Below are 26,442 nucleotides of genomic sequence, written 5' to 3'. Positions count from 1 at the left end.
GCCAGTGTTTAAAGCCAGATACAAAAACAACTAAAAGATAAATAAAAAGAACGAAAAGTTAAGAATAACTAAGCAAGCCAAATACAAAAAAATCGTACACATCAACCAGATTACCTGCCCACTGCCCCTGCCCCACAACCAAAAACCTCCAGCAGCACACAGTCACCCTGCTCCAGCTTGTCTCTCTCAATATCCCAGGTTAGGAAGGAGCTAAGGAGGATTAATGGAGGGCAACAGGTCCAGATGGCATCAGCTGGAGACTTCTCAAAGCCATGTGGGATAGTTGAGTATATGTTTAGCCTGAGCCTGAAGCTGAGCAGAATGCCACAACTATGGAATACATATTGTATGGTTTCAGTACTGAAAAACCCCACACCGACAACCACAACTACAGGTCACTAGCTCTGATATCCCACTTTATGAAGACCCTGGAGTGAATCGCCACCTCACCACATGGATCCTAGACTATCTCACCCAACAACTGCAGCATGCGAGGACTCGGAACTGTGTGTCTGACAGTATCATCTGAAGTATGGAAGCCTCACAAGGAATAGTTCTGGCTCCATTGGAGGTAATCAGTGACAGGAGAATGTTGGCTAAGCTGTCATCCCTATTGGATAACATCTACCACCCCATGCATGACACACTGACAGCACTGTGGAACTCCTTCAGTGACAGGCTGTTGCACTCACATTGTGTGAAGGAGAGATATCACAGGTCTTTCCTTCCAGCTGCTGTCGGACTCCATAATGAACGTCATACAGTTGACCGCATGCATATACACACACATAAAGGACTAAGTGCAATGATCTTTCATATAGGAGGCCATGCAATGCTCCAATATTGCCATTCTGCTATTACCAAACATTACTCCCACTGCCAGTTGTTTTTGATCATACAGTTTCTGCTGCTTCAAGGCATCTATTGATGTCCACTTTTGTACATATATGTATATCAAATATGTATATTTATTTTTGTTTTCTTGTATTGTTATGCTTTTGCCAATGTCAAGACGGACAATTAATCAGCCGTTTTATGAAAATGTATGCAAATACATGCGACGGGCCTTTCGTTAATTGAGAAGTTACCCATGCTTTACTTATAACTGCTTACGTTGCTCTTTTAAGTTGTGCTGGTCGTGGGTTTAAAGTCCAGTTTAGAACACTTAACAAACAACTGATCAAATGGTGAAACTTCTCTTCACGCACGCAGCAAAAAAACAAGGAAGCCATGGAAATTCCAGTATTCACTGTAGATGCATTCACCAACCAAGTTTTCAAAGGGAACCCCGCAGCAGTCTGTCTTTTACAAAATGTGAGTGTTTAATGTTTACGGCGATCAACATAAATATTTTATTACAGTGTATGTCTCCCCTCATCTTACGAGATGTCTCTTTCTAAAAATATAGGAATTACAGGATCAGGTGTACCAGAAAATTGCAGCGGAGATGAACCTTTCCGAGACTGCTTTTATTTCCAGACTGAATGTTACAGATGACTTCGCCACAGGTATCTCAATTTCATTTGCAAATGGGAATGTAAACGCCCTGTATTTTTGGGAGAATACCCTACTGGCAAACTTAAAATTCCTAGATATACAGCATTAACCTCAGGGAGTCGGTGGCCTGACACCGTTTTACATGTAACCCCCTTTCTTCGACAGCGGCTCGTTTTCGCCTGAGATGGTTCACCCCAAAAAATGAAATCGTCTTGTGCGGGCATGGCACCATCGCCTCGGCGGCCGTGCTTTTTTACCATAAAAGTAAGCGCTTGGATGAGCTATTCGCAAGTATTATCTCTATGTACAGGCAACGTAATCGTTATGGATTACGCATCGAGACATATAAGGAGCCCTAAAATAGCTGATAAAAAAATAAACCGTGAAGCTGTAAATGTTGCGTGACGTTGATTTTAAACACGTGGCACAGCTGTATTTTAAAGTCATTCGAGAAAACAAAGCTATAATTAAAAATATCCTGTACAAACATGATGTTTGTCATTCTGCTTGAAAGAAAACCATAACGCAGTCCTGACTTTTGAGACGCTTAGTGGGGAATTACACGTCAAAATGGACGGGGACGCCCTAGTGATGGACTTTCCCCTAAACAAGCCGACTATGCAGGTAGGCGGTGGGACTCAAAATGTTAAGATGCAGTACGTGATATTCGTTCAGTCAGTTTAATCCTGGGCTTCATTTCGCAAGGTCATCATATTCTTGAAACTGTGAAATTCAAGTTAATTATCTCATGAACTTCTGCAAGTAGAATACTGTTTTAATTATAGTTAAGTTTGTATTTTTCTCTTAGGACCCAAATGAAGTTAAAGATCTTATTAAAGTAAGTGATCAAAAATGATCAATTATTAACCAATTAAATGTGTAATTCAGCCATAGTCATACCATGGTAACCATTGAACATTACAGGTTGCATGTGAATGCAACAATACTGATTTCAAAAATCTACTCTCAGTGGATGTGCATTAGAGCTGAACATAATGTGATGACTTACTTATGGCCTGGGTTCATTGCCACAGGCTGCAGTTGGAGAACTGCCTGTGCAGGAAGTGCAGTACTGCAGGGCCATCAGCAAGCTGCTCATACGCCTCAGCGACTCGTGTGACAGGTAAAAGCAGACACCCACCCCTGCGCTGTCCCGACACAAAGTGTGCAATAACCAACCCTGATCACACATTCCAGCCCTCTTTCACGGGTTTCCAGGGCAGCCTTGATGTCCCTGCAGCCAGACCCTGCCAGCCTCCTGCATGCAGAGCCCACCGGGAAGGTGAAGTCACTCATGGTCACCCTGAAGGGTGATCCAGTTGCTCAGCCAGCATATGACTTTTTCTCAAGGAATTTTGCTCCCTGGCACGGAATTCCTGAGGATCCTGTAACTGGTAAATGTTGCCGAATTTCACAGTGTGCAGTTTTCGGTCGTTAGTTAAGGTTATTGACATGTGGTTGTTTTCATCTGCCACTTCAAGGGTCATCACACACTGTGTTAGCCAGCTACTGGTCAGAGAAATTGGGAAAGCAAAGGATGCTGGGTAAGGATGGCTAATGGTTCTTGTTTTTTTAGCATTTACTATGAAACTGTTTACATTTGTATCCGGGCGTTCTGGGAAGCTCAGCCTAGATGCCGTTGATACCTGCGTGAAGTTGCCCCCCCATATGTGTCTGATTTAAACCAAACTGGTCTCAATCATCAGTGCTGGTTTGTGCCATTGAAATTTTTGTTTGTGCTGTTTTAGTTTATGGGGTATTACATGGTGACATCACCAGTGTGAAGTTGGCCCACTATTTGTGTCTGACTTTGGCCAAACTGATTGTAATCGTTTGTGCTCTGTTTGTGGTGTTTAAATTTAAATTTTGTGCTGCTGTAATCTCTGAGATATAAATGTTTCTTTACAAGGTCTTGTGCCACCATCATGAAGTTACCCCCCCCCATTTGTGTCCAATTTCAAACAAAACTGGTCTCAATTGTTGGTACCACATTTGTGCTGTTTTAGTTTCTGAGATATAAATGTGGTGACGTCACCAGCATGAAGTTAGTCCCCCATTTGTGCTGAAATTGTTGTCCGTCCTGCTTTAGTGTCTGAAATATAAATGTTTCATTACATGGTCACGTGACATCAGTGTAAAACATTGGACTCAGTTGATTGAGCTGCCATGTGGGACATCTTGAGACTTCACAGGATCCCCCCAAAGTTGCTAGATGTCATGGCCAGCCTGTACACGGGTACTGCTTGCAGTCACTTTGGATAGCCGTCCTCAAGCACTGTCAACTGATCACCACCTGGTGGTGGGTTGGCTCTGTTGGTGGGGGGAGGAAGCCAGTCAGAGCAGGCAGAACCAAGCATATACTGCGGGTCGGCTGGGAACGTCTGGCAGAATCCCGTCAGGAAGAATTTCAACTCCTACCTCCGGCAGAACTTCGCCCATGTCCCGGGGGAGGCGGAGGACATTGAGTCCGAATGGGTCATGTTCCGCGCCTCCATTGCGGAAGCGACTGACCAGAGCTGTGGCCGCAAGGTCGTCGGTGCCTGTCGAGACAGCAATCCCCGAACCCGCTGGTGGACACCGGTGGTGAGGGATGCTGTCAAGCTGTAGGAGTCCTATCGGGCCTCTTTGGCCTATAGGACTCCGGAGGCAGCTGATGAGTATCGGCGGGTGACGCGGAACGTGGCTTCGGCGGTCACTGAGGCAAAAACTCGGGTATGGGAGGAGTTTGGGGAGGCCATGGAGAACGACTTCCGGACGGCTTCGAGGAGATTCTGGTTCACCATCCGGCGACTCAACAACACTGTTTATGATGGGGATGATGCGCTGCTGACCTCAGCTCGGGACATTGTGGGTCGGTGAAAGGAATACGTTGAAGACCTCCTCAATCCCACCGACATGCCTTCCAATGTGAACTCCCCTATCTCTGGGGCGGAGGTCACTGAGGTGGCCGGGCCCCAGGGGTGGATGAGATCCGCCCGGAGTTCCTCAAGGCTCTGGATGTTGCGAGGCTGTCTTGGTTGACACAGATCTGCAGCATCGCGTGGATATCGGGGGTGGTGCCTCTGGATTAGCAGACCAGGGTGGTGGTCCCCCTCTTTAAGAAAGGGGACCAGAGGGTGTGTTCCAATTATAGGGGGAACACACTCCTCAGCCTCCCTGGTAAGGTCTATTCGGGGGTGCTGGAGAGGAGGGTCCATCGGATAGTCGAACCTCGGATTCAGGAGCAGTGTGGTTTTCGCCCTGGTCATGGAACAGTGGACCAGTTCTATACTCTTGGCAGGGTCCTGGAGGGTGCGTGGAAGTTTGCCCAACCAGTCTATATGTGCTTTGTGGACTTGGAGAAGGCATTCAACCGCGTGCCTCAGGGAGTCCTGTGGTGAGTGCTCTGGAAGTATGGGGTGTCGGACTTCCTTATAAGGGCTGTTCGGTCCCTGTACAACCGGTGTCAGAGCTTGGTCTGCATTGTCGGCAGTAAGTCAGACTCGTTTCTGGTGAGGGTTGGACTCCGCCAGGGCTGCCCTTTGTCACCGATTCTGTTCATAACTTTTATGGACAGAATTTCTACGCGCAGCCAGGGCCTCAGGATTAGTTCTCTGCTTTCTGTAGATGATGTGGTTCTGCTGACCTCATCAGACCGTGACCTTCGGCTCTCACTAGAACAGTTCGCAGCCGAGTGTGAAGCGGCTGAGATGAAAATCAGCATCTCCAAATCCAAGACCATGGTCCTCAGCTGGAAAAGCATGCAACGCCTATGGATTCCCCCGGAGGAGCTGGATGAAGTGGCCGGGGAGAGGGAAGTCTGGATTTCCCCATTGAGACTGCTGCCCCCGCGACCTGACCTTGGATAATTAGCGGAAGATGATGGATGGATAAATAATTTGGTTTTGAAACGGTTATTTCAAATAAGGAATACCCAGATTCAACTGGTTGCAATTGTGAAATACTTTGGCATTTTAAAATGGTACAGACTACTTACTAAAATCTACAGACTCTACTAAATAATCTGATTTTTTTCATGTGGCAGCCTACCAATGCTCCAGTCGAGGGGGGGAGCTTCACCTGCACATAAAAGACAACAACAGAGTGGACATTGCTGGCCGTGCAGTTACAGTCCTGAAGGGGGTACTCACACTCTGAACACTTCAGACAGTTCCCGGATGCTGTCCAACATTTCCCTCATACAAAACTCAGAACTGATCTTGAGATTTAGGCTGAAAGGAAACTAGCTAGAAAATGATTATAATCTAAATACTATTAAATTTACTATAAATAATTTATAGTAACGATACCCAGACATTACTTGGAGAGAATTTATTTTTCATAGCAAAAATCATTCATATCATAGCAAAAAAAACTTAGCTTGAAAACAGAGTTGGAATGTGTATTTCTTTGTTTCACATTTTCAAATAAAAACCATTGCAAATCCAGTCAGTATTAATACAGAAACATGTATGTGTCTGATGTAATTTTGGGTAAACTATAGGAACTAAAAATGTTAAGTGACCCCCTATAACACATTGGATTTCCAAAAGGTCAAATGACTGCTCTGTACCAAAACCCGCAAGGCTGTAAGCAGTCTGTAACCTCATCGACATCTTCATAGTCAGACAGGGCTCTAGCTGGAATCAAACCAGGATGGTAAATATCAATGTATCTTAAAATGGTTAAAAACTCAGATGGGGCTTGAGAGGACTTGTCACCATCTGCTGAAATGAATTCAAGTAATATTTTGAATTAGTGATAAAACTGACAAAAAGAAATACGACATACAAAAGAAATAACTTTTACCTGACTTGTGATAAACAGCAACAATAAAACAGCAACAATAAAATAAAAGTTTTTATGCTTAGTACCTGGGCTCTGAGGTCATAACACTAGCAGTGGTAACTGAACATCGATTCAAACCAGTACCATGATGACCTGTGATCCACTGCAGCTTACACTGGTGCTGAGGTAGAACAAGAAAAAAAGGAGGTTGGGCCTGATCGATCCAACCCGTTGTAGACGATGCCTTTAAAGGACATCTGATTCCTTGTGGGGCTCACAGGCACATCCTAGACAGGTCCTGATGCGCAGCCGGGGGAAGCAAGAGGATGTAGAGCTCTGTTAAGGAGGAAACCCTGGGCTCTGAATACACTGCTGAAGCAGGGGGTCAGTATATTTAATAGCACCTGGCTGGGGGCTCTAACACCCACTGCTGTTGAGAGGCGGAACACTCACACGGCCCTGGGTGTTGCTCCGAACGAAGGAGACAATGATGACATTCTTGTCGCGGCCCTGGTACTTGTCCACCGTGTTGACCTCGACAGCGTTGAAGGCAGGGCTGCTCAACAGGCCTGAGATGGCGGCCAGCTGCTGCCGGTATGGGGCAATGACACCGATGTCCTTAGTAATAAAAAACGAAAAGTTAAGAATAACTAAAAGCAAGCCAAATACAAAAAAATCGTACACATCAACCAGATTACCTGCCCACTGCCCTCCCCCACAACCAAAAACCTCCAGCAGCACACAGTCACCCTGCTCCAGCTTGTCTCTCTCAATATCCCAGGTTAGGAAGGAGCTAAGGAGGATTAATGGAGGGCAACAGGTCCAGATGGCATCAGCTGGAGACTTCTCAAAACCTGCGTGGATCAACCATGTGGGATAGTTGAGTATATGTTTAGCCTGAGCCTGAAGCTGAGCAGAATGCCACAACTATGGAATACATATTGTATGGTTTCAGTACTGAAAAACCCCACACCAACAACCACAACTGCAGGTCACTAGCTCTGATATCCCACCTTATGAAGACCCTGGAGTGAATCACCACCTCACCACATGGATCCTAGACTATCTCACCCAACAACTGCAGCATGTGAGGACTCAGAACTGTGTGTCTGACAGTATCATCTGAAGTATGGAAGCCTCACAAGGAATAGTTCTGGCTCCAGTGGAGGTAATCAGTGACAGGAGAATGTTGGCTAAGCTGTCATCCCTATTGGATAACATCTACCACCCCATGCATGACACACTGACAGCACTGTGGAACTCCTTCAGTGACAGGCTGTTGCACCCACATTGTGTGAAGGAGAGATATCACAGGTCTTTCCTTCCAGCTGCTGTCAGACTCCATAATGAACGTCATACAGTTGACCGCATGCATATACACACACATAAAGGACTAAGTGCAATGATCTTTCATATAGGAGGCCATGCAATGCTCCAATATTGCCATTCTGCTATTACCAATCATTACTCCCACTGCCAGTTGTTTTTGATCATACAGTTTCTGCTGCTTCAAGGCATCTATTGATGTCCACTTTCGTACATATATGTATATCAAATATGTATATTTATTTTTGTTTTCTTGTATAGTTATGCTTTTGCCAATGTCAAGACAGAGAATTAATCAGCCGTTTTATGAAAATGTATGCAAATACATGCGACTGGCCTTTCGTTAATTGAGAAGTTACCCATGCTTTACTTATAACTGCTTACGTTGCTCTTTTAAGTTGTGCTGGTCGTGGGTTTAAAGTCCAGTTTAGAACGCTTAACAAACGACTGATCAAACGGTGAAACTTCTCTTCACGCACGCAGCAAAAAAACAAGGAAGCCATGGAAATTCCAGTATTCACTGTAGATGCATTCACCAACCAAGTTTTCAAAGGGAACCCCGCAGCAGTCTGTCTTTTACAAAATGTGAGTGTTTAATGTTTACGGTGATCAACATAAATATTTTATTACAGTGTATGTCTCCCCTCATCATACGAGATGTCTCTTTCTAAAAAATATAGGAATTACAGGATCAGGTGTACCAGAAAATTGCAGCGGAGATGAACCTTTCCGAGACTGCTTTTATTTCCAGACTGAATGTTACAGATGACTTCGCCACCGGTATCTCAATTTCACTTGCAAATGTGAATGTAAACGCCCTGCATTTTTGGGAGAATACCCTACTGGCAAACTTAAAATTCCTAGATATACAGCATTAACCTCGGGGAGTCGGTGGCCTGACACCGTTTTACATGTAACCCCCTTTCCTCGACAGCGGCTCGTTTTCGCCTGAGATGGTTCACCCCAAAAAATGAAGTCGTCTTGTGCGGGCACGGCACCATCGCCTCGGCGGCCGTGCTTTTTTACCATAAAAGTAAGCGCTTGGATGAGCTATTCGCAAGTATTATCTCTATGTACAGGCAACGTAATCATTATGGATTACGCATCGAGACATATAAGGAGCCCTAAAATAGCTTATAAAAAATAAACCGTGAAGCTGTAAATGTTGCGTGACGTTGATTTTAAACACGTGGCACAGCTGTATTTTAAAGTCATTCGAGAAAACAAAGCTATAATTAAAAAATATCCTGTACAAACGTAATGTTTGTCATTCTGCTTGAAAGAAAACCATAACGCAGTCCTGACTTTTGAGACGCTTAGTGGGGAATTACACGTCAAAATGGACGGGGACGCCCTAGTGATGGACTTTCCCCTAAACAAGCCGACTATGCAGGTAGGCGGTGGGACTCAAAATGTTAAGATGCAGTACGTGATATTCGTTCAGTCAGTTTAATCCTGGGCTTCATTTCGCAAGGTCATCATATTCTTGAAACTGTGAAATTCAAGTTAAATGTCTCATGAACTTCTGCAAGTAGAATACTGTTTTAATTATAGTTAAGTTTGTATTTTTCCCTTAGGACCCAAATGAAGTTAAAGATCTTATTAAAGTAAGTGATCAAAAATGATCAATTATTAACCAATTAAATGTGTAATTCAGCCATAGTCATACCATGGTAACCACTGAACATTACAGGTTGCATGTGAATGCAACAATACTGATTTTAAAAAATCTACTCTCAGTGGATGTGCATTAGAGCTGAACATAATGTGATGAGCAGACACTTACATACTTACTTATGGCCTGGGTTCATTGCCACAGGCTGCAGTTGGAGAACTGCCTGTGCAGGAAGTGCGGTACTGCAGGGCCATCAGCGAGCTGCTCATATGCCTCAGTGACTCATGTGACAGGTAAAAGCAGACACCCACCCCTGCGCTGTCCCGACACAAAGTGTGCAATAACCAACCCTGATCACACATTCCATCCCTCTTTCACGGGTTTCCAGGGCAGCCTTGATGTCCCTGCAGCCAGACCCTGCCAGCCTCCTGCATGCAGAGCCCACCGGGAAGGTGAAGTCACTCATCGTCACCCTGAAGGGTGATCCAGTTGCTCAGCCAGCCTATGACTTTTTCTCAAGGAATTTTGCTCCCTGGCAAGGAATTCCTGAGGATCCTGTAACTGGTAAAAGTTGCCGAATTTCACAGTGTGCAGTTTTCGGTCGTTAGTTAAGGTTATTGACATGTGGTTGTTTTCATCTGCCACTTCAAGGGTCATCACACACTGTGTTAGCCAGCTACTGGTCAGAGAAATTGGGAAAGCAAAGGATGCTGGGTAAGGATGGCTAATGGTTCTTGTTTTTTTAGCACTTACTATGAAACTGCTTACATTTGTATCTGGGCGTTCTGGGAAGCTCAGCCTAGATGCCGTTGATACCTGCATGAAGTTGCCCCCCCCATATGTGTCTGATTTAAACCAAACTGGTCTCAATCATCAGTGCTGGTTTGTGCCATTGAAATTTTTGTTTGTGCTGTTTTAGTTTATGGGGTATTACATGGTGACATCACCAGCGTGAAGTTGGCCCACTATTCGCGTCTGACTTTGACCAAACTGATTGCAATCGTTTGTGCTCTGTTTGTGGTGTTTAAATTTAAATTTTGTGCTGCTTTAATCTCTGAGATATAAATGTTTCTTTACAAGGTCTTGTGACACCATCATGAAGTTACCCCCCCATTTGTGTCCAATTTCAAACAAAACTGGTCTCAATTGTTGGTACCACATTTGTGCTGTTTTAGTTTCTGAGATATAAATGTTTGCTTATGTGGTGACGTCACCAGCATGAAGTTAGTCCCCCATTTGTGCTGAAATTGTTGTTCGTCCTGCTTTAGTGTCTGAGATATAAATGTTTCATTACATGGTCACGTGACATCAGTGTAAAACATTTGACTCAGTTGATTGAGCTGCCATGTGGGACATCTTGAGACTTCACAGGATCCCCCCAAAGTTGCTAGATGTCATGGCCAAGCTGTACACGGGTACTGCTTGCAATCACTTTGGATAGCCGTCCTCAAGCTTATCACATCTGGATGGAGGCAATTATTCCCAGTTCCATCAGTGCCACGTTTGAAGGCTGTCATTTGTGAACTGCAATTTTGAGATCACGCCACAAATTTTCAATTGGATTCAGATCCGGACTCTCGCTAGACCACTGCAAAACCTGGATCTTCTTTTTGTCAAACCATGCTTTGGTTACTTTTGCACAGTGTTTTGAGTCATTGTCCTGCTGAAAGTGGTAGCGTCTTCTGAGTCCCAGTTTGATGGCTGACATTTGAAGGTTTTCTTCCAAAATCTCCGTATACTTCTTACTGTCCATTCTTCCTTCAATACGGACAAGAGAACCAGTGTCTGCCCTAGAGAAGCAGTCCCAAAGCATGATGTTCCCCACACCATGCTTGATGGTAGGTATGGTGTATCATTGGCAGTCCCTTCCATCCTCTAAACTAACATCTTTGTGATGAGACCAAAAAATTCAATTTTGGTCTAATCAGACAGAAGTACGTGGCTCCAGAATGTAGGACTCTTGTCATATCAGTCTTTTTAGTAAAAAAAGATACTTATAGCTTATCATAGAAGTATGGAAGAGGACTAGGGTCACATGAAATATATTTTAGAGAAAAATGTCAGAACTCTGAGAAAAAATGTTAGAATCCTGACGTTAGAGTCAGACGGGCTGCAGACCTCAGGTCACATGCAATACACCGGGTTTAGGGGCAACAGTAAAAGTGGAGATGTCAGTGTTGGTGTAAAATGACAGAACCGGCAGCATTCCTGCAAATTCGTGGAGCTTCAGAGTAAGTAGACTGGAACATTAGACTGAAACTGTTTTAAAATGAGCTACAAAAAAACTTAGTGTTGCAGTTCCAAAAAAAGGTTAACTTTTTGATGACAATGACTTGCTACAAATGCTACTGCTAATGTTAAACCTGCTGGCACCAAGATTTATTTTTTCACCTACTTTTGCTCTTCCAAATGTGCAATGGCTTCCTCTGAAGCTCCACGAATTTGCAGGAATGCTGCCTGTTCTGTCATTTTACACCAACACTGACATCTCCACTTCTACTGTTGCCCCTAAACTTTTTTTCTCAGTTCTGACTTTTTTCTCAGAATTCTCTGAAATTTATTTCATGTGGCCCTAATCCTCTTCCGTATAAAAGGCACGCAAAATTTCATACATTAAACTTTTGTTTCCATGGGAAATTCCAGTATGAGCACTGAACCACGATAATGTAATGGCATAAACAAAGAAGGTATAAATCAGAAATAACAGTACAGACATTTTTAAACACAAGGTAAAACGATTGGTACCGTGACCATGTAATGAAACATATCTGAGAAACTGAAACCACACAAACGTGGCACAAACAACTGAGGCCAGTTTGGACATATGGGGGCCAAATTAACGCAGGTTTTGTTAATTCCTTGACTGCATGTATTGTTTTTGTAATGTGCCATTTTTCCCATTTCTCTGTCACTTTGGGAAAAATATCTACTAAATATGTAAATGTAATGGTCAGAATTTGACAACCATTCATTGAAAGTGTGCAGTTTTGAATTTTCCGTTTCAAAACCAAATCGGAAAAACAAAAAAAAAAACATTGATGTTTTTGGTTTTTCCGTCTCAAAATCAGAACAGGAAAAGAGAAAAACCAAACAGGAACACTGTAAAATCCCATTTTGTTTATTGTTGAATTTTTGTGATATATACGGGATATCCAGGGGATGCCAGAGAATATAATATATACAAAACATTATTTTAATGACACATAAAGTGCCAGCCAAAAGTTTGGAAATGCCTACCCATAGAAAGGTTTATTTTCAGTATTCTGTACATTTTAGGGGGCGCCATGGTGGTGCAGTGGTTAGCACTGTTGCCTCACACCTCTGTGACCCGGGTTCGAGTCTCCGCCTGGGTCACATGTGTGGAGTTTGCATGTTCTCCCCATGTCGTCGTGGGGTTTCCTCCAGGTAGTCCGGTTTCCCCCCACAGTCCAAAAACATGCTGAGGCTAATTGGAGTTGCTAAATTGCCCGTAGGTGTGCATGTGAGAGTGAATGGTGTGTGAGTGTGCCCTGCGATGGGCTGGCTCCCCATCCTGGGTTGTTCCCTGCCTCGTACCCATTGCTTCCAGGATAGGCTCCGGACCCCCCACAACCCAGTAGGATAAGCAGTTTGGAAAATGGATGGATGGATGTACATTTTAGGATAAGGACAGCAAAACTATAAAATAACACATCCCTGCTGAAAATCAGCATAGGGTGGTGTTTTGTTATTGGACTTCTGTGCCCGTCATGGATTGTCCATAATGAACACCATGTTCAAGCATAAGCGTGTCCATATGTGCACTTGGCACCAGGACACCCTAGGCCGCAGATCAATGATCGATTGTGTAGTCGTGTCATCGGCCATGTATTGGATACTCGGGTGAGGAGAGGGGCGGCGCTGTCAACTGATCACCACCTGGTGGTGGGTTGGCTCTGTTGGTGGGGGGAGGAAGCCAGTCAGAGCAGGCAGAACCAAGCATATAGTGCGGGTCGGCTGGGAACGTCTGGCAGAATCCCCTGTCAGGAGGAGTTTCAACTCCTACCTCCGGCAGAACTTCGCCCATGTCCCGGGGGAGGCGGGGGACATTGAGTCCGAATGGGTCATGTTCCGCGCCTCCATTGCGGAAGCGACTGACCAGAGCTGTGGCCGCAAGATTGTCGGTGCCTGTCGAGACAGCAATCCCCGAACCCGCTGGTGGACACCGGTGGTGAGGGATGCCGTCAAGCTGTAGGAGTCCTATCGGGCCTTTTTGGCCTATAGGACTCCGGAGGCAGCTGATGAGTATAGGCGGGTGACGCGGAACGTGGCTTCGGCGGTCACTGAGGCAAAAACTCGGGTATGGGAGGTGTTTGGGGAGGCCATGGAGAACGACTTCCGGACGGCTTCGAGGAGATTCTGGTCCACCATCTGGCGACTCAACAACACTGTTTATGATGGGGATGATGCGCTGCTGACCTCAGCTCGGGACATTGTGGGTCGGTGAAAGGAATACGTTGAAGACCTCCTCAATCCCACCGACATGCCTTCCAATGTGAACTCCCCTATCTCTGGGGCGGAGGTCACTGAGGTGGCCGGGCCCCAGGGGTGGATGAGATCCGCCTGGAGTTCCTCAAGGCTCTGGATGTTGCGAGGCTGTCTTGGTTGACACAGATCTGCAGCATCGCGTGGATATCGGGGGTGGTGCCTCTGGATTAGCAGACCAGGGTGGTGGTCCCCCTCTTCAAGAAAGGGGACCAGAGGGTGTGTTCCAATTATAGGGGGAACACACTCCTCAGCCTCCCTGGTAAGGTCTATTCGGGGGTGCTGGAGAGGAGGGTCCATCGGATAGTCGAATCTCGGATTCAGGAGGAGCAGTGTGGTTTTTGCCCTGGTCATGGAACAGTGGACCAGTTCTATACTCTTGGCAGGGTCCTGGAGAGTGCATGGAAGTTTGCCCAACCAGTCTACATGTGCTTTGTGGACTTGGAGAAGGCATTCGACCGCGTGCTTCAGGGAGTCCTGTGGGGAGTGCTCTGGAAGTATGGGGTGTCGGACTTCCTTATAAGGGCTGTTTGGTCCCTGTACAACCGGTGTCAGAGCTTGGTCTGCATTGTTGGCAGTAAGTCAGAATCGTTTCCGGTGAGGGTTGGACTCCACCAGGGCTGCCCTTTGTCACCGATTCTGTTCATAGCTTTTATGGACAGAATTTCTAGGCGCAGCCAGGGCCTCAGGATTAGTTCTCTGCTTTCTGTAGATGATGTGGTTCTGCTGGCCTCATCAGACCGTGACCTTCGGCTCTCACTAGAACAGTTCGCAGCCGAGTGTGAAGCGGCTGAGATGAAAATCAGCATCTCCAAATCCAAGACCATGGTCCTCAGCCGGAAAAGCATGCAACGCCTATGGATTCCCCCGGAGGAGCTGGATGAAGTGGCCGGGGAGAGGGAAGTCTGGATTTCCCCGTTGAGACTGCTGCCCCCGCGACCTGACCTCGGATAAGCGGAAGATGATGGATGGATAAATAATTTGGTTTTGAAACGGTTATTTCAAATAAGGAATACCCAGATTCAACTGGTTGCAATTGTGAAATACTTTGGCATTTTAAAATGGTACAGACTACTTACTAAAATCTACAGACTCTACTAAATAATCTGATTTTTTTCATGTGGCAGCCTACCAATGCTCCAGTCGAGGGGGGGAGCTTCACCTGCACATAAAAGACAACAACAGAGTGGACATTGCTGGCCGTGCAGTTACAGTCCTGAAGGGGGTACTCACACTCTGAACACTTCAGACAGTTCCCGGATGCTGTCCAACATTTCCCTCATACAAAACTCAGAACTGATCTTGAGATTTAGGCTGAAAGGAAACTAGCTAGAAAATGCTAATAATCTAAATACTATTAAATTTACTATAAATAATTTATAGTAAAGATACCCAGACATTACTTGGAGAGAATTTATTTTTCATAGCAAAAATCATTCATATCATAGCAAAAAAACTTAGCTTGAAAACAGAGTTGGAATGTGTATTTCTTTGTTTCACATTTTCAAATAAAAACCATTGCAAATCCAGTCAGTATTAATACAGAAACATGTATGTGTCTGATGTAATTTTGGGTAAACTATAGGAACTATGAATGTTAAGTGACCCCCTATAACACATTGGATTTCCAAAAGGTCAAATGACTGCTCTGTACCAAAACCCGCAAGGCTGTAAGCAGTCTGTAACCTCATCGACATCTTCATAGTCAGACAGGGCTCTAGCTGGAATCAAACCAGGATGGTAAATATCAATGCATCTTAAAATGGTTAAAAACTCAGATGGGGCTTGAGAGGACTTGTCACCATCTGCTGAAATTAATTCAAGTAATATTTTGAATTAGTGATAAAACTGACAAAAAGAAATACGACATACAAAAGAAATAACTTTTACCTGACTTGTGATAAACAGCAACAATAAAACAGCAACAATAAAATAAAAGTTTTTATGCTTAGTACCTGGGCTCTGAGGTCATAACACTAGCAGTGGTAACTGAACATCGATTCAAACCAGTACCATGATGACCTGTGATCCACTGCAGCTTACACTGGTGCTGAGGTAGAACAAGAAAAAAAGGAGGTTGGGCCTGATCGATCCAACCCGTTGTAGACGATGCCTTTAAAGGACATCTGATTCCTTGTGGGGTTCACAGGCACATCCTAGACAGGTCCTGATGCGCAGCCGGGGGAAGCAAGAGGATGTAGAGCTCTGTTAAGGAGGAAACCCTGGGCTCTGAATACACTGCTGAAGCAGAGTGTCCCACACCGTTAGACCTACTCATCACCCAAGTTCAGTATTTCTGGCTCATCAATATGAGATTATTTCACAATGTGATGACATACAGCAAAGTTTGAAATCGCTACGCAGCACCACCAGTCATGCAGGCTATTTTATTTTTTTTTGCTATTTTAAATTTTGCTTATTTTGGACAATTAACACTGCCAGAGACTGACACCAGCTAACCAGCGTTGGGTGAAGGATATGCCACCCGTGCGCTCCAGGTGGCCCAGCAGTTTCTCCAGAGGGGCAAAGAGCTTGAGTGTGGGTGCAGAGCCCAGCAGGAGCAGCTTGAGCTTGGCACGTGTCACAGCCACGTTCAGGCGCCTCCAGTCCTTCAGTAGCTCCCCAGTCTGGGGCGGGGGGAGGGGGTATGGGTGTCATACATATGCTGGGGGTGATGGGCCCCGGGACATTCCAGTGGCTCCCACTCATGCTGAGGAACAGATACTGAAACACACGTGATCTGTCTGCCCCCCCAGTTACTGGGTCAGTATATTTAATAGCACCTGGCTGGGGGCTCTAACACCCCCTGCTGTTGAGAGGCGGAACACTCACACGGCCCTGGGTGTTGCTCCGAACGAAGGGGACAATGATGACATTCTTGTCGCGGCCCTGGTACTTGTCCACCGTGTTGACCTCGACAGCGTTGAAGGCAGGGCTGCTCAACAGGCCTGAGATGGCAGCCAGCTGCTGCCGGTATGGGGCAATGACACCGATGTCCTCAGTAATAAAAAACGAAAAGTTAAGAATAACTAAAAGCAAGCCAAATACAAAAAAATCGTACACATCAACCAGATTACCTGCCCACTGCCCCTCCCCCACAACCAAAAACCTCCAGCAGCACACAGTCACCCTGCTCCAGCTTGTCTCTCTCAATATCCCAGGTTAGGAAGGAGCTAAGGAGGATTAATGGAGGGCAACAGGTCCAGATGGCATCAGCTGGAGACTTCTCAAAACTTGCGTGGATCAACCGTGTGGGATAGTTGAGTATATCTTTAGCCTGAGCCTGAAGCTGAGCAGAATGCCACAACTATGGAATACATATTGTATGGTTTCAGTACTGAAAAACCCCACACCGACAACCACAACTACAGGTCACTAGCTCTGATATCCCACCTTATGAAGACCCTGGAGTGAATCACCACCTCACCACATGGATCCTAGACTATCTCACCCAACAACTGCAGCATGCGAGGACTCGGAACTGTGTGTCTGACAGTATCATCTGAAGTATGGAAGCCTCACAAGGAATAGTTCTGGCTCCATTGGAGGTAATCAGTGACAGGAGAATGTTGGCTAAGCTGTCATCCCTATTGGATAACATCTACCACCCCATGCATGACACACTGACAGCACTGTGGAACTCCTTCAGTGACAGGCTGTTGCACTCACATTGTGTGAAGGAGAGATATCACAGGTCTTTCCTTCCAGCTGCTGTCGGACTCCATAATGAACGTCATACAGTTGACCGCATGCATATACACACACATAAAGGACTAAGTGCAATGATCTTTCATATAGGAGGCCATGCAATGCTCCAATATTGCCATTCTGCTATTACCAAACATTACTCCCACTGCCAGTTGTTTTTGATCATACAGTTTCTGCTGCTTCAAGGCATCTATTGATGTCCACTTTTGTACATATATGTATATCAAATATGTATATTTATTTTTGTTTTCTTGTATAGTTATGCTTTTGCCAATGTCAAGACAGAGAATTAATCAGCCGTTTTATGAAAATGTATGCAAATACATGCGACTGGCCTTTCGTTAATTGAGAAGTTACCCATGCTTTACTTATAACTGCTTACGTTGCTCTTTTAAGTTGTGCTGGTCGTGGGTTTAAAGTCCAGTTTAGAACGCTTAACAAACGACTGATCAAACGGTGAAACTTCTCTTCACGCACGCAGCAAAAAAACAAGGAAGCCATGGAAATTCCAGTATTCACTGTAGATGCATTCACCAACCAAGTTTTCAAAGGGAACCCCGCAGCAGTCTGTCTTTTACAAAATGTGAGTGTTTAATGTTTACGGTGATCAAGATAAATATTTTATTACAGTGTATGTCTCCCCTCATCATACGAGATGTCTCTTTCTAAAAAATATAGGAATTACAGGATCAGGTGTACCAGAAAATTGCAGCGGAGATGAACCTTTCCGAGACTGCTTTTATTTCCAGACTGAATGTTACAGATGACTTCGCCACAGGTATCTCAATTTCACTTGCAAATGTGAATGTAAACGCCCTGCATTTTTGGGAGAATACCCTACTGGCAAACTTAAAATTCCTAGATATACAGCATTAACCTCAGGGAGTCGGTGGCCTGACACCGTTTTACATGTAACCCCCTTTCCTCGACAGCGGCTCGTTTTCGCCTGAGATGGTTCACCCCAAAAAATGAAGTCGTCTTGTGCGGGCACGGCACCATCGCCTCGGCGGCCGTGCTTTTTTACCATAAAAGTAAGCGCTTGGATGAGCTATTCGCAAGTATTATCTCTATGTACAAGCAACGTAATCATTATGGATTACGCATCGAGACATATAAGGAGCCCTAAAATAGCTGATAAAAAATAAACCGTGAAGCTGTAAATGTTGCGTGACGTTGATTTTAAACACGTGGCACAGCTGTATTTTAAAGTCATTCGAGAAAACAAAGCTATAATTAAAAATATCCTGTACAAACATAATGTTTGTCATTCTGCTTGAAAGAAAACCATAACGCAGTCCTGACTTTTGAGACGCTTAGTGGGGAATTACACGTCAAAATGGACGGGGACGCCCTAGTGATGGACTTTCCCCTAAACAAGCCGACTATGCAGGTAGGCGGTGGGACTCAAAATGTTAAGATGCAGTACGTGATATTCGTTCAGTCAGTTTAATCCTGGGCTTCATTTCGCAAGGTCATCATATTCTTGAAACTGTGAAATTCAAGTTAAATGTCTCATGAACTTCTGCAAGTAGAATACTGTTTTAATTATAGTTAAGTTTGTATTTTTCTCTTAGGACCCAAATGAAGTTAAAGATCTTATTAAAGTAAGTGATCAAAAATGATCAATTATTAACCAATTAAATGTGTAATTCAGCCATAGTCATACCATGGTAACCACTGAACATTACAGGTTGCATGTGAATGCAACAATACTGATTTTAAAAAATCTACTCTCAGTGGATGTGCATTAGAGCTGAACATAATGTGATGAGCAGACACTTACATACTTACTTATGGCCTGGGTTCATTGCCACAGGCTGCAGTTGGAGAACTGCCTGTGCAGGAACTGCGGTACTGCAGGGCCATCAGCGAGCTGCTCATATGCCTCAGTGACTCATGTGACAGGTAAAAGCAGACACCCACCCCTGCGCTGTCCCGACACAAAGTGTGCAATAACCAACCCTGATCACACATTCCAGCCCTCTTTCACGGGTTTCCAGGGCAGCCTTGATGTCCCTGCAGCCAGACCCTGCCAGCCTCCTGCATGCAGAGCCCACCGGGAAGGTGAAGTCACTCATGGTCACCCTGAAGGGTGATCCAGTTGCTCAGCCAGCCTATGACTTTTTCTCAAGGAATTTTGCTCCCTGGCAAGGAATTCCTGAGGATCCTGTAACTGGTAAAAGTTGCCGAATTTCACAGTGTGCAGTTTTCGGTCGTTAGTTAAGGTTATTGACATGTGGTTGTTTTCATCTGCCACTTCAAGGGTCATCACACACTGTGTTAGCCAGCTACTGGTCAGAGAAATTGGGAAAGCAAAGGATGCTGGGTAAGGATGGCTAATGGTTCTTGTTTTTTTAGCACTTACTATGAAACTGCTTACATTTGTATCTGGGCGTTCTGGGAAGCTCAGCCTAGATGCCGTTGATACCTGCGTGAAGTTGCCCCCCCCATATGTGTCTGATTTAAACCAAACTGGTCTCAATCATCAGTGCTGGTTTGTGCCATTGAAATTTTTGTTTGTGCTGTTTTAGTTTATGGGGTATTACATGGTGACATCACCAGTGTGAAGTTGGCCCACTATTCGCGTCTGACTTTGACCAAACTGATTGCAATCGTTTGTGCTCTGTTTGTGGTGTTTAAATTTAAATTTTGTGCTGCTTTAATCTCTGAGATATAAATGTTTCTTTACAAGGTCTTGTGACACCATCATGAAGTTACCCCCCCCATTTGTGTCCAATTTCAAACAAAACTGGTCTCAATTGTTGGTACCACATTTGTGCTGTTTTAGTTTCTGAGATATAAATGTTTGCTTATGTGGTGACGTCACCAGCATGAAGTTAGTCCCCCATTTGTGCTGAAATTGTTGTTCTGCTTTAGTGTCTGAGATATAAATGTTTCATTACATGGTCACGTGACATCAGTGTAAAACATTTGACTCAGTTGATTGAGCTGCCATGTGGGACATCTTGAGACTTCACAGGATCCCCCCAAAGTTGCTAGATGTCATGGCCAACCTGTACACGGGTACTGCTTGCAATCACTTTGGATAGCCGTCCTCAAGCTTATCACATCTGGATGGAGGCAATTATTCCCAGTTCCATCAGTGCCACGTTTGAAGGCTGTCATTTGTGAACTGCAATTTTGAGATCACGCCACAAATTTTCAATTGGATTCAGATCCGCACTCTCGCTAGACCACTGCAAAACCTGGATCTTCTTTTTTGTCAATCCATGCTTTGGTTACTTTTGCACAGTGTTTTGAGTCATTGTCCTGCTGAAAGTGGTAGCGTCTTCTGAGTCCCAGTTTGATGGCTGACATTTGAAGGTTTTCTTCCAAAATCTCCGTATACTTCTTACTATCCATTCTTCCTTCAATACGGACAAGAGAACCAGTGTCTGCCCTAGAGAAGCAGTCCCAAAGCATGATGTTCCCCACACCATGCTTGATGGTAGGTATGGTGTATCATTGGCAGTCCCTTCCATCCTTTAAACTAACATCTTTGTGATGAGACCAAAAAATTCAATTTTGGTCTAATCAGACAGAAGTACGTGGCTCCAGAATGTAGGACTCTTGTCATATCAGTCTTTTTAGTAAAAAAAGATACTTATAGCTTATCATAGAAGTATGGAAGAGGACTAGGGTCACATGAAATATATTTTAGAGAAAAATGTCAGAACTCTGAGAAAAAATGTTAGAATCCTGACGTTAGAATCAGACGGGCTTTAGACCTCAGGTCACATGCAATACACCGAGTTTAGGGGCAACAGTAGAAGTGGAGATGTCAGTGTTGGTGTAAAATGACAGAACCGGCAGCATTCCTGCAAATTCGTGGAGCTTCAGAGTAAGTAGACTGGAACATTAGACTGAAACTGTTTTAAAATGAGCTACAAAAAAACTTAGTGTTGCAGTTCCAAAAAAAGGTTAACTTTTTGATGACAATGACTTGCTACAAATGCTACTGCTAATGTTAAACCTGCTGGCACCAAGATTTATTTTTTCACCTACTTTTGCTCCTCCAAATGTGCAATGGCTTCCTATGAATCTCCACGAATTTGCAGGAATGCTGCCTGTTCTGTCATTTTAGACCAACACTGACATCTCCACTTCTACTGTTGCCCCTAAACTTTTTTTCTCAGTTCTGACTTTTTTCTCAGAATTCTCTGAAATTTATTTCATGTGGCCCTAATCCTCTTCCGTATAAAAGGCACGCAAAATTTCATACATTAAACTTTTGTTTCCATGGGAAATTCCAGTATGAGCACTGAACCACGATAATGTAATGGCATAAACAAAGAAGGTATAAATCAGAAATAACAGTACAGACATTTTTAAACACAAGGTAAAACGATTGGTACCGTGACCATGTAATGAAACATATCTGAGAAACTGAAACCACACAAACGTGGCACAAACAACTGAGGCCAGTTTGGACATATGGGGGCCAAATTAACGCAGGTTTTGTTAATTCCTTGACTGCATGTATTGTTTTTGTAATGTGCCATTTTTCCCATTTCTCTGTCACTTTGGGAAAAGTATCTACTAAATATGTAAATGTAATGGTCAGAATTTGACAACCATTCATTGAAAGTGTGCAGTTTTGAATTTTCCGTTTCAAAACCAAATCGGAAAAACAAAAAAAAAACATTGATGTTTTTGGTTTTTCCGTCTCAAAATCAGAACAGGAAAAGAGAAAAACCAAACAGGAACACTGTAAAATCCCATTTTGTTTATTGTTGAATTTTTGTGATATATACGGGATATCCAGGGGATGCCAGAGAATATAATATATAACATTATTTTAATGACACATACAGTGCCAGCCAAAAGTTTGGAAATGCCTACCCATAGAAAGGTTTATTTTCAGTATTCTGTACATTTTAGGGGGCGCCATGGTGGTGCAGTGGTTAGCACTGTTGCCTCACACTCCTGGGACCGCGGTTCGAGTCTCCGCCTGGGTCACATGTGTGGAGTTTGCATGTTCTCCCCATGTCGTCGTGGGGTTTCCTCCAGGTAGTCCGGTTTCCCCCCACAGTCCAAAAACATGCTGAGGCTAATTGGAGTTGCTAAATTGCCCGTAGGTGTGCATGTGAGAGTGAATGGTGTGTGAGTGTGCCCTGCGATGGGCTGGCCCCCCATCCTGGGTTGTTCCCTGCCTCGTACCCATTGCTTCCAGGATAGGCTCCGGACCCCCCACAACCCAGTAGGATAAGCAGTTTGGAAAATGGATGGATGGATGTACATTTTAGGATAAGGACAGCAAAACTATAAAATAACACATCCCTGCTGAAAATCAGCATAGGGTGGTGTTTTGTTATTGGACTTCTGTGCCCGTCATGGATTGTCCATAATGAACACCATGTTCAAGCGTAAGCGTGTCCATATGTGCACTTGGCACCAGGACACCCTAGGCCGCAGATCAATGATCGATTGTGTAGTCGTGTCATCGGCCATGTATTGGATACTCGGGTGAGGAGAGGGGCGGCGCTGTCAACTGATCACCACCTGGTGGTGGGTTGGCTCTGTTGGTGGGGGGAGGAAGCCAGTCAGAGCAGGCAGAACCAAGCATATAGTGCGGGTCGGCTGGGAACGTCTGGCAGAATCCCGTCAGGAAGAATTTCAACTCCTACCTCCGGCAGAACTTCGCCCATGTCCCGGGGGAAGCGGGGGACATTGAGTCCGAATGGGTCATGTTCCGCGCCTCCATTGCGGAAGCGACTGACCAGAGCTGTGGCCGCAAGATTGTCAGTGCCTGTCGAGACAGCAATCCCCAAACCCGCTGGTGGACACTGGTGGTGAGGGATGCCGTCAAGCTGTAGGAGTCCTATCGGGCCTTTTTAGCCTATAGGACTCCGGAGGCAGCTGATGAGTATCGGCGGGTGACGCGGAACGTGGCTTCGGCGGTCACTGAGGCAAAAACTCGGGTATGGGAGGAGTTTGGGGAGGCCATGGAGAACGACTTCCGGACAGCTTCGAGGAGATTCTGGTTCACCAACCGGCGACTCAACAACACTGTTTATGATGGGGATGATGCGCTGCTGACCTCAGCTCGGGACATTGTGGGTCGGTGAAAGGAATACGTTGAAGACCTCCTCAATCCCACCGACATGCCTTCCAATGTGAACTCTCCTATCTCTTGGGCGGAGGTCACTGAGGTGGCCGGGCCCCAGGGGTGGATGAGATCCGCTCGGAGATCCTCAATGCTCTAGATGTTGCGAGGCTGTCTTGGTTGACACAGATCTGCAGCATCGCGTGGATATCGGGGGTGGTGCCTCTGGATTGGCAGACCGAGGTGGTGGTCCCCCTCTTCAAGAAAGGGGACCAGAGGGTGTGTTCCAATTATAGGGGGAACACACTCCTCAGCCTCCCTGGTAAGGTCTATTCGGGGGTGCTGGAGAGGAGGGTCCATCGGATAGTCGAACCTCGGATTCAGGAGGAGCAGTGTGGTTTTTGCCCTGGTCATGGAACAGTGGACCAGTTCTATACTCTTGGCAGGGTCCTGGAGGGTGCATGGAAGTTTGACCAACCAGTCTACATGTGCTTTGTGGACTTGGAGAAGGCATTCGACCACGTGCTTCAGGGAGTCCTGTGGGGAGTGCTCTGGAAGTATGGGGTGTCGGACTTCCTTATAAGGGCTGTTTGGTCCCTGTACAACCGGTGTCAGAGCTTGGTCTGCATTGTTGGCAGTAAGTCAGAATCGTTTCCGGTGAGGGTTGGACTCCACCAGGGCTGCCCTTTGTCACCGATTCTGTTCATAGCTTTTATGGACAGAATTTCTAGGCGCAGCCAGGGCCTCAGGATTAGTTCTCTGCTTTCTGTAGATGATGTGGTTCTGCTGGCCTCATCAGACCGTGACCTTCGGCTCTCACTAGAACAGTTCGCAGCCGAGTGTGAAGCGGCTGAGATGAAAATCAGCATCTCCAAATCCAAGACCATGGTCCTCAGCTGGAAAAGCATGCAACGCCTATGGATTCCCCCGGAGGAGCTGGATGAAGTGGCCAGGGAGAGGGAAGTCTGGATTTCCCTGTTGAGACTGCTGCCCCCGCGACCCGACCTCGGATAATTAGCGGAAGATGATGGATGGATAAATAATTTGGTTTTGAAACGGTTATTTCAAATAAGGAATACCCAGATTCAACTGGTTGCAATTGTGAAATACTTTGGCATTTTAAAATGGTACAGACTACTTACTAAAATCTACAGACTCTACTAAATAATCTGATTTTTTTCATGTGGCAGCCTACCAATGCTCCAGTCGAGGGGGGGAGCTTCACCTGCACATAAAAGACAACAACAGAGTGGACATTGCTGGCCGTGCAGTTACAGTCCTGAAGGGGGTACTCACACTCTGAACACTTCAGACAGTTCCCGGATGCTGTCCAACATTTCCCTCATACAAAACTCAGAACTGATCTTGAGATTTAGGCTGAAAGGAAACTAGCTAGAAAATACTAATAATCTAAATACTATTAAATTTACTATAAATAATTTATAGTAAAGATACCCAGACATTATTTGGAGAGAATTTATTTTTTTAAAATCATAGCAAAAAAAAAAAAAAAAAAACTTAGCTTGAAAACAGAGTTGGAATGTGTATTTCTTTGTTTCACATTTTCAAATATAAACCATTGCAAATCCAGTCAGTATTAATACACAAACATGTATGTGTCTGATGTAATTTTGGGTAAACTATAGGAACTAAAAATGTTAAGTGACCCCCTATATCACATTGGATTTCCAAAAGGTCAAATGACTGCTCTGTACCAAAACCCGCAAGGCTGTAAGCAGTCTGTAACCTCATCGACATCTTCATAGTCAGACAGGGCTCTAGCTGGAATCAAACCAGGATGGTAAATATCAATGCATCTTAAAATGGTTAAAAACTCAGATGGGGCTTGAGAGGACTTGTCACCATCTGCTGAAATGAATTCAAGTAATATTTTGAATTAGTGATAAAACTGACAAAAAGAAATACGACATACAAAAGAAATAACTTTTACCTGACTTGTGATAAACAGCAACAATAAAACAGCAACAATAAAATAAAAGTTTTTATGCTTAGTACCTGGGCTCTGAGGTCATAACACTAGCAGTGGTAACTGAACATCGATTCAAACCAGTACCATGATGACCTGTGATCCACTGCAGCTTACACTGGTGCTGAGGTAGAACAAGAAAAAAAGGAGGTTGGGCCTGATCGATCCAACCCGTTGTAGACGATGCCTTTAAAGGACATCTGATTCCTTGTGGGGTTCACAGGCACATCCTAGACAGGTCCTGATGCGCAGCCGGGGGAAGCAAGAGGATGTAGAGCTCTGTTAAGGAGGAAACCCTGGGCTCTGAATACACTGCTGAAGCAGAGTGTCCCACACCGTTAGACCTACTCATCACCCAAGTTCAGTATTTCTGGCTCATCAATATGAGATTATTTCACAATGTGATGACATACAGCAAAGTTTGAAATCGCTACGCAGCACCACCAGTCATGCAGGCTATTTTTTTTTTTTTTGCTATTTTAAATTTTGCTTATTTTGGACAATTAACACTGCCAGAGACTGACACCAGCTAACCAGCGTTGGGTGAAGGATATGCCACCCGTGCGCTCCAGGTGGCCCAGCAGTTTCTCCAGAGGGGCAAAGAGCTTGAGTGTGGGTGCAGAGCCCAGCAGGAGCAGCTTGAGCTTGGCACGTGTCACAGCCACGTTCAGGCGCCTCCAGTCCTTCAGTAGCTCCCCAGTCTGGGGCGGGGGGAGGGGGGTATGGGTGTCATACATATGCTGGGGGTGATGGGCCCCGGGACATTCCAGTGGCTCCCACTCATGCTGAGGAACAGATACTGAAACACACGTGATCTGTCTGCCCCCCCAGTTACTGGGTCAGTATATTTAATAGCACCTGGCTGGGGGCTCTAACACCCACTGCTGTTGAGAGGCGGAACACTCACACGGCCCTGGGTGTTGCTCCGAACGAAGGGGACAATGATGACATTCTTGTCGCGGCCCTGGTACTTGTCCACCGTGTTGACCTCGA

The 26,442-nt window shown here is 45.1% G+C and overlaps 4 protein-coding genes across 8 annotated transcripts in view; 2 read left to right on the top strand and 2 right to left on the bottom strand.

Moving 5' to 3' along the window:
* hnrnph3 (heterogeneous nuclear ribonucleoprotein H3 (2H9)) overlaps window positions 1–26,442 on the bottom strand; it is a 76,001-nt gene that overhangs the window by 7,356 nt on the left and 42,203 nt on the right. The gene's annotated exons all lie outside the window — the stretch shown is intronic.
* LOC125739202 (phenazine biosynthesis-like domain-containing protein) lies at window positions 1,065–15,237 on the top strand. 4 transcript variants are annotated; one of them, XM_049009081.1, is made up of 9 exons: window positions 1,065–1,314; window positions 8,271–8,370; window positions 8,525–8,623; window positions 8,874–8,983; window positions 9,168–9,197; window positions 9,410–9,498; window positions 9,594–9,769; window positions 9,857–9,919; window positions 14,836–15,237. In XM_049009081.1, the coding sequence occupies exons 1-9, from the start codon at window positions 1,231–1,233 to the stop codon at window positions 14,946–14,948; spliced, it is 864 nt and encodes a 287-aa protein (XP_048865038.1). In that variant the 5' UTR covers window positions 1,065–1,230; the 3' UTR covers window positions 14,949–15,237. The 4 variants fall into 4 exon arrangements, with proteins under 4 accessions (XP_048865038.1, XP_048865035.1, XP_048865036.1 ...); XM_049009078.1 differs by lacking the exons at window positions 8,271–8,370; window positions 8,525–8,623; window positions 8,874–8,983; ... (3 more) ...; window positions 9,857–9,919; window positions 14,836–15,237 and adding exons at window positions 1,409–1,508; window positions 1,663–1,761; window positions 2,012–2,121; ... (3 more) ...; window positions 2,979–3,041; window positions 5,522–5,749 and having other exon boundaries at window positions 1,153–1,314; XM_049009079.1 differs by lacking the exons at window positions 8,271–8,370; window positions 8,525–8,623; window positions 8,874–8,983; ... (3 more) ...; window positions 9,857–9,919; window positions 14,836–15,237 and adding exons at window positions 1,409–1,508; window positions 1,663–1,761; window positions 2,012–2,121; ... (3 more) ...; window positions 2,979–3,041; window positions 5,522–5,748 and having other exon boundaries at window positions 1,156–1,314.
* The window catches only part of dna2 (DNA replication helicase/nuclease 2), a 31,080-nt gene continuing 21,027 nt past the window's right edge, over window positions 16,390–26,442 (bottom strand). The window contains exon 22 of one of the 2 annotated variants that reach the window (XM_049009005.1): window positions 16,390–16,491. Coding sequence is in view for 1 of the 2 variants with exons in the window: in XM_049009004.1 (XP_048864961.1) it covers window positions 25,953–26,150 (198 nt within the window). In the remaining variant the exon portion in view is untranslated. Of the gene's footprint in view, window positions 16,492–25,768; window positions 26,151–26,442 lie in introns of those variants that run through there. The other variant, XM_049009004.1, reaches the window with a different exon arrangement.
* On the top strand, window positions 17,834–24,912 carry LOC125739205 (phenazine biosynthesis-like domain-containing protein 1). Its single transcript, XM_049009084.1, has 9 exons — window positions 17,834–17,999; window positions 18,095–18,194; window positions 18,349–18,447; window positions 18,697–18,806; window positions 18,991–19,020; window positions 19,233–19,321; window positions 19,417–19,592; window positions 19,680–19,742; window positions 24,653–24,912. The coding sequence occupies exons 1-9, from the start codon at window positions 17,916–17,918 to the stop codon at window positions 24,763–24,765; spliced, it is 864 nt and encodes a 287-aa protein (XP_048865041.1). The 5' UTR covers window positions 17,834–17,915; the 3' UTR covers window positions 24,766–24,912.

Source organism: Brienomyrus brachyistius, chromosome 3, assembly GCF_023856365.1.
Source record: "Brienomyrus brachyistius isolate T26 chromosome 3, BBRACH_0.4, whole genome shotgun sequence".
In the NCBI taxonomy this organism is placed as follows: Eukaryota; Metazoa; Chordata; class Actinopteri; order Osteoglossiformes; family Mormyridae; genus Brienomyrus; species Brienomyrus brachyistius.
This window is presented reverse-complemented; position numbering and strand designations above follow the sequence as displayed.

Coding starts and splice junctions, on each gene's coding strand:
- LOC125739205 (XM_049009084.1), top strand. CDS start 17,916: ATGGAAATTCCAGTATTCACTGTAGATGCATTCACCAACCAAGTTTTC. Junction 19,021..19,232: donor AAGTTAAAGATCTTATTAAA/GTAAGTGATCAA, acceptor TCATTGCCACAG/GCTGCAGTTGGAGAACTGCC. Junction 19,322..19,416: donor CTCAGTGACTCATGTGACAG/GTAAAAGCAGAC, acceptor ACGGGTTTCCAG/GGCAGCCTTGATGTCCCTGC.
- LOC125739202 (XM_049009078.1), top strand. CDS start 1,231: ATGGAAATTCCAGTATTCACTGTAGATGCATTCACCAACCAAGTTTTC. Junction 2,621..2,694: donor CTCAGCGACTCGTGTGACAG/GTAAAAGCAGAC, acceptor CACACATTCCAG/CCCTCTTTCACGGGTTTCCA. Junction 3,042..5,521: donor GGGAAAGCAAAGGATGCTGG/GTAAGGATGGCT, acceptor TTCATGTGGCAG/CCTACCAATGCTCCAGTCGA.